The sequence below is a fragment of the Nicotiana sylvestris genome, chromosome 7, assembly GCF_000393655.2.
Source record: "Nicotiana sylvestris chromosome 7, ASM39365v2, whole genome shotgun sequence".
Taxonomy (NCBI): Eukaryota; Viridiplantae; Streptophyta; class Magnoliopsida; order Solanales; family Solanaceae; genus Nicotiana; species Nicotiana sylvestris.
In genome coordinates, this window is record NC_091063.1 from 10,896,531 (window position 1) to 10,903,879 (window position 7,349).

A 7,349-nucleotide genomic window follows, 5' to 3' on the forward strand; every position below is an offset into this window, starting at 1 on the left:
CTCTAGAGAGTTTACTACAACTTTTAAATACAACTGTTTGGAAATAAGTAAAACAGTGTGAATACAAAATAGGGAGGTGACTCCGAAGCCCGCGAACGTAGCAACAGGTTTACCTTGAGTCTGCTCAACAAGAATCCGCACAGTTACTAACGATCAAATACCTGGATCTGTACAAAAATTGTACAAAAGTATAATATGAGCATACCACACCGGTGCCCAGTAAATATCAAGACTAACCTCTGGGAGTAGTGATGAGGTACAGTCAAGACACCTACTGGTCTAATAAACTAAACAAGTATGAGTATAGGAATAACAATGTGTGAATTCTACATAAAGGTTACGCAATATAACTAACGTACAAAAAAAATTGCAATAAGAAGTAAACAACAAGTAACAATGGAACACTATAATAATAACACAGAAGGGTGAACGGAAACCAAATCCGAAAACACATATAGAATAAGGACAAGTAATAACTCAGCAACTACGACAGTTTTCACATCAGGTCTTAGCCAACAAACTCCAATCAATTAGTCAAATTCTTCAAGTATAAATCTTTCACCCATAAGTTTTAGAATAGAAATATTTAGAATATAATCCTCCCCAATAAAGATATTTCAAGATATACTTCCTTCAAATAAATATCTTTCAAATATAGTTCTTTCAAAATAAATACCTTTCGAATATAATCTTTTCGAATAAATATCCTTTGAATATAAGTCACCATGTGACACCTCATCTCATAATTATACAATACAGGTCTCAATACCTGAACCCTAACACTTGGCATCCTGTGCCCTCATCACACCTCATAACCGCACTGACGACTCACATGCCCAATAGAGCCATTCTCACATGGAAGGCAAGTAAACAAGGGAGTGCGCCTATACTCAGCAATATTAAGAAAACCCCTTATCCGATAAGTGTGCTTAGCTATGTGTATGCCTATGCTAGTGTCCTAATATAGTTCATACCAGCTAGTAAGTATAAGAAAAACAACGGACAACACGTGGAATGTTTAAAAGAATGTAAGCATAGAAGATCAACAGCTCAGAACACAGATATAACAACAAGGGATCCTCAGGATACCGTCCCCTAGTCCCAAATGTAAATGTGCAGGGAGATCTCTCGGAATATCGTTCCATAGTCCAAAAAATAAATATGCAGTGTAGGGGGATCTCCCCGGAATATCTTTCCGTAGTCCCAAAGTAAATATGCAGAATATAGGAATCTCCCGGAATACCGTTCCGTAGTTCCAAAGTAAATATGCAGAATAGAGGGATCTCCCATAATACCGTTCCATAGTCCCAAAGTAAATATGCAACGCAACCAACAGAGATACCAGTTACAGCACGGTCGAAACCTCGTGCATCACCATAACAAGTACAACATAATCATATGACAATAATGTAAAGTACAACAAGTAAATCAACTCAAGAACTTTAAATCATAAAGAAACGGTAGAACTCATTCACAAGGGATAACCACAGTAAAGAATGCTAGGCGTAAAGAGAACAACTCAACAAGGAAGGAACTAATATGCCACAACGATCCACAATATACAGTTCGGCAACAAGGAAAACTAACACGAGTCAAATAGTTCCAAATAAGGGCAAGTCAACTAAAACATGGATATCTAGACTTATTTTAAGGTTGAGCAATTACGAAGAAAATTCAACAATTCAATTAAAGATAAACAACGGAAAGATAATCATAACATCAATTAAGATTAAACAATTATAGGATGAGACAATAAAAAATTCAGATTAAGATAGGCAGTTATGAAAAGATAGCATGTCAAAAGGAGAGCTACAAATCTTCAGTTAAGTCAAATAAGAGTCAAATAGGCAATAAGAGTGAATCATAAAGTAATTAATTCTAATTAAGCATGTAGAGATGAAACTAGCAAATATGAAACTCATTCATATCAAGAACAACTTCCTACTAGTGAATGTAAGGTCCTAAGAACCATAAAAGACTAATTTTCCACAAATAAGTCCGAGCACGCACTCGTCACCTCGCGTACACGAACTACAATCAACATAAAGTTAGGCAAGATATGTACTTCAAAGAAGACAAACCAATACTCTAAAATGAACTTCTCAGGTGAAATGACCTCTAGACAGCTCAAATCTAACCAAAATAACTTCAAAGCATAAATAAAACTCATAAGAAATTATTCAGGATCATAAAGTCTCAATCTTTAACAAAATCCAAAAATCGATCCAAAAGTCGACCCCCGGGCCCACACCTCGGAACCCAACAAATTTTACAAAAATCGAACACCCATACAGATACGAGTTCAACCATACAAAATTATCAAATTCCGATACCATTTAGTCCCTCAAATCATAATTTTTTATTTTGAAAACTTTCTTCAAGAATCACAATTGTCCTCAACTCAAAATATAAATAAAATGATAAAAACAAAGATAAATTCATGGAATATATTAAATTCTAGGTGAAGAACACTTACCCAATTGAAAAATCCACAAAGAATCGCTCAAAACCGAGCTCTGTAAGTCAAGATATGATAAAGATGGTCCAACTCTCGATTTGGGAATACATTATGCCTGCCCAGGTATTTATGCATCACGAACGCGGAGGAAGGACTGCGTTCACGAAGAAGAAAAATGAAGGTTGTCCAGGTGGTGCTTCGCGAACGCGAAGACATGCTCGGGAACGTGGAGAAGAAAAGACGGAAGCCTACGCGAACGCATAGGGAAACACGCGAACGTGAAGAGTAACGAGTACCGGTGCTCAAGGCTAGGTTTCTACTATGTGAATGCGGAATAGAACACGCGAACGCTAAGAGGGAAATGTGCAGAGCTACGCGATCGCGAGGAATATTACGCGAACGTGAAGAAGGAAATTGAGGCGATCAGTAGAGATGATTCGCGATCGCGAAGAAGGACATCAGACACCAGAACCAGTAGATCAAAAATAAGGGAAAATGACCCGTAGCCCACCCGAAACACACCCGAGGCTCCCGAGACCCCATCTAAATACATAAATAAGTTCTACAACCTCACACGGGCTCGCTCGAGGTCTCAAGTCACATCAAACTACGCCTAAAAATGCAAACCGCGCCATGAATCGAACTATGAACTTCCAAATCTTCCAACTTCGAAAACTCATGCCGAAACCAATCAAACCAACCCGGAATGACGTCAAATCTTGCAGACAAGTCCCAAATGATAGGATGGAGCTGTCCAACTCTCGGAATTGCATTCGGACCCCGATATCACAAAAGTGAACTATGGGTCAAACTTCTCCATTTCCCAAACTTCAACTTTTCTAACTTTCGCCGAAATGCCTCAAATTACCCTACGGACCTCCAAATCCGATTCCGAACGCACGCCTAAGTCCAAAATTACCATATGAAGCTGCTGACATCATCCAAAACTCATTCCTGAGTCATTTACACAAAAGTCACTTTTCGGTCAAATTCTCGCCGCTTAAGCTTCCAAAACTGGATTCCTTCTTCCAATTCGACTCTGAATCATCCGGTAACTGAATTAAACCATGCGCGCAAGTTGATGCACATAATATGAAGCTGCTCAAGCCCTTATATCGCTGAATGAAACTTAAATTCTCAAAACGACTGGTCGAGTCATTATAATAACTAATTCTAACATAATTAATCTCAATATTACTAATCCCATCATAACTTATTTTGAAACCAACGACCCCTAAAAATTTCTATAAGAAAGTACAACAAAGCCACTTTTGGGTCAGCGGAATATGATTCCTAAACCTTGCATTTGGTGAATTATTCTAAATACCTCTAGGTACAAGACCATTATTTTGTGTGAATATAATATATTATCCATCCATCTCATTTTAACTGTCGCTTTATCTTTTTTTATATTCATTGAGAAAATAATAAATACAAAGTATATTTTACAAAGTTACTCGTATTAAATGCTAGAGCCGACAATATGCACCCCATGATTTCGTAAAGTTGGCCTACAATTTTTGGAGCCCATTTAAAAACGGGGCTTGAAGCCCGGCCCAAGTAAGCCCGTGGCATGTGGCTCGTGAGATTTGACTGAGGCTGGATTGGACCGGCTTGTGGGCCTAATAAAGATATTTATTTAAAATATAAAAAGTATATGACACTATAATTTTTTATGTGAATTTGAATATTATTAGTTTTTAAAATTTAATTATTCTTAACATTTAACTAATTAATATTGCATATGAATTGTAGGTGCAGATGAAAGTGAAGATGTTACAACATTGTCGCAAACGAATTCAAATGTGTTTGATGAAGGTGATGTGTTGGATATCCCATCAGCATCATGACGTTCTCTTGAATAATTTATTTTGAGTTTTGACTTTTAGTGAATGAAATATAGTCTTGTCTTTTACTTTTTTAGTATGTATTGTGATATATTGGAACAATATAAAAAATTATTAAGTTTTGCGAAATTTTTCCAATAAAATATTTTTTAACTTTTAAATATTTATCTTTTATTAGGTTAATGCTTAAAGAAAAAATCATAAATTTATATTTTTAAAAATGATGGGCCGTCCCCGGCCCACATAAGGTTAAGGTGGGCTGACCATTATAAGACCTATTAAAATGGTGGCTAGCCTAGTCAGCTCGGCCTTTTGCTAAAGCCCATGTGGGCTAGCTGGGCTAACCCCGCCCAGCTCATATTGACAGCTCTATTAAATGTTTTTGAAATTGAGCAATATTAAAAGGAACGCCTACTTCTTTACTATTAGGGATACACTTAGAAAGAATTAATAAATTTAGTCTTGAATTTCTAAAGTGATAATTATTCTAGGACAATTCGTTCGGGCTAGAGTGACAGCTAAAATGGGAAGAAAGTAATTTGAAACCTTGGTTCTTAGGACAGTCAGTGACAATGTTTACTTAAAAGTTTTCCAGTTATGTAATGACATTTTTATCAACTCACACCTTTACGATTAGTAGTTTCCAAAGCCAAAAGAAATTACTTTCTCTGCAATTGTTCAAAATAGCATCTTCCTTTCCACATATTTCATTTTCCAATGTCAGTTGAAAAATCTTTCCATTTTTCGAGAGTAAAATGGAAAAATACAAGGTTTCCAATATTTTATTCACCGTGAAGTCCGACTTTGGCTCACAGTAATAAATATGTTTCAAATTAAAAGATACACTTTTCTTATCAGTATATTCCAAAAAGAATGATATATTTGTACAATTGAAAATAATTCAACTTTAAATTATTCATTTTTATCAATTTTACGTTTAATGAGAAGCTTTTATAACCATACAAATGTTGTGGCTCCACAAAGCTTTTATTCTTAAAGTTTTTAAGACCACAAATTTTAAAAGTCTTTTTCTTTCCTCTAAAACTTCGTGCCGAATCAAACTACTTCATCAAAAACGGAGAGAGTATATGTTTTAATGTAAATCCTTTATTTTCAATATCACTTTACACTTAATTTACATAATTTCATTATTCAAATATTAACATCAAATTAATTTTTGTTTTTAGTGGTTTCCCACTCGATATTCGGTACTTGTATTGGAGCCTGATTATATTCGAATTCGGATCGCATAAGACTCTATTTTGAAATAAGTGCTCCCTACTAAGTATTTTTCCATATACCCTGTGTTCGAACCCGAGATATGTCGGTAAGGGAAGAGTAGCCTAAAACCAATTTACTTACATCTGAATAACATGGTCTGGACACGTGGAGCCATGACGAATCTTTATCTTCGAATTTTGTAACGGCTACTTTCTCTGCTTTATTTGTTCCTCTTTCCACATAAGCTAAGCAATCTCCACAGCAACCTTTAAACTTCCAATTTCAGACATTTTCAGTCACCAGCAATCTATGCCACACAGCTTTCACGGTTGGATAAAAATATGGCCAATAATGGATATTCAATGGTGATGGTAATTGAGCATTTACAGTGTACCATGTCCAAAGATCTGCTCTGCAAATTTCCAGACAACTCCGCATTCGATTTCGACTATACTCAGAGTTCCATTTGGTCTCCTCTAGTACCTCGACCATTGTCTTCTGTGTCGTCTCGCCGGAGGCTCAGCTCGGGTCTGTCGCGAAAGCTGTCGTACGAGGATGTCTCAGCAGGCTGTATCGGCGCAGCCAGTTTCAAGAAAGTGACTGCAAAAATCAAGAGGAAGTTCTCCACTGCTGTGTCTGAGAATATGAAAGAATATCAGAAATTGAAGAAGAGAAAGTATAAGGCGTTTGATTTCACTACTCCAACCCCAAGAAAGGTACTAATACGAATATAAGCTCTCAGCTGCTGATTTTGTTTTGTTTTTCTTATTATTTTTTGTTAATTTTCTAGCTGTTAATTACTAGATAATGCTATTATGTGCAGGAGTGTGTTAAGGTACTGAGAGCAGTTTCAAAGCATTTCAAGAAGAAGAAGAACAAGAAAGATTCCAAAGCTGAAGTTAATTTTTCCAAATGTTCGACTGACTACAGTCTCATGCGAAGCTCTACATATCCATAGTCTGTATGCTATTTGTATTGATTACATTTGCTGATCCACACTCCAAGTTTTAGTGGTTGGTAATACCTGAATTTCCACTGTAATCAGCAGATGTGCTGCTGAAGAGTGCATTTGTTGCAAAAAGCAACTGTGATTTGAAGTTCTTTTGATTAATGTACTAGCAATTGTACTGTGATTGCTAGTAAAAGATTAAGCTTATTGGCTCTGTCTTGTGACAATACTGTTGGGGATATAGTAGATATGCCCTAGATCCAATATCATATTTGATGATTTGAACATATTTTTGAACGTTATGTATGACATTTGATATACTTTTATCATTGTTATTAATTGTTTGATTAATTTGATAAGGTCCTTGATTAAATTTTGAGACTTGACATTGTGATGGAGATCATGATAATAAGAGTAAAGTTTCTTATAATTTAATCTAAACTTGTTATTGAACGCAGAATTATTAATTTGGACATTAGTAATTCGGTTAGATCAATATTTATGTGATCGTCTTTATGAGATAAAGATTAGTTGATCTCATTAACTAAATTACATAGATAGATGATACATATAGAGATATGATCGTTGAACCGACTCATTGGATAATTCCCAATGGTTAGAATTACCATAAACTGTCAATAGGATATTATCTTGAAGAATGTGATGTAAAAGTTTCCTTTGACCTGAGATCGGCATAGTAATTGACAAGTTATTTATTGTGCTTTGATACTAGACACATATGGCCCTAGGGCGATAGTTGAAAGGATATTGGGCATGATTAAATGCTTGTAGAATTAGTGATTGATCAAGATGGAATCTATCAACTCTCGGTAATGAGTTTAAGCTTCATGTTGTCATGAATTATAAACGACCA

General features: G+C 35.7%; 1 protein-coding gene across 1 annotated transcript; it reads left to right on the plus strand.

The window, feature by feature from the left end:
* Positions 1–5,785: 5,785 nt before the first annotated feature.
* LOC104220814 (uncharacterized) lies at positions 5,786–6,759 on the plus strand. The gene is made up of 2 exons (XM_009771764.2): positions 5,786–6,242; positions 6,350–6,759. Exons 1-2 carry the CDS (start codon positions 5,868–5,870, stop codon positions 6,482–6,484), a joined length of 510 nt encoding a protein of 169 aa, XP_009770066.1. The 5' UTR covers positions 5,786–5,867; the 3' UTR covers positions 6,485–6,759.
* The last annotated feature ends 590 nt before the right edge of the window (positions 6,760–7,349 follow it).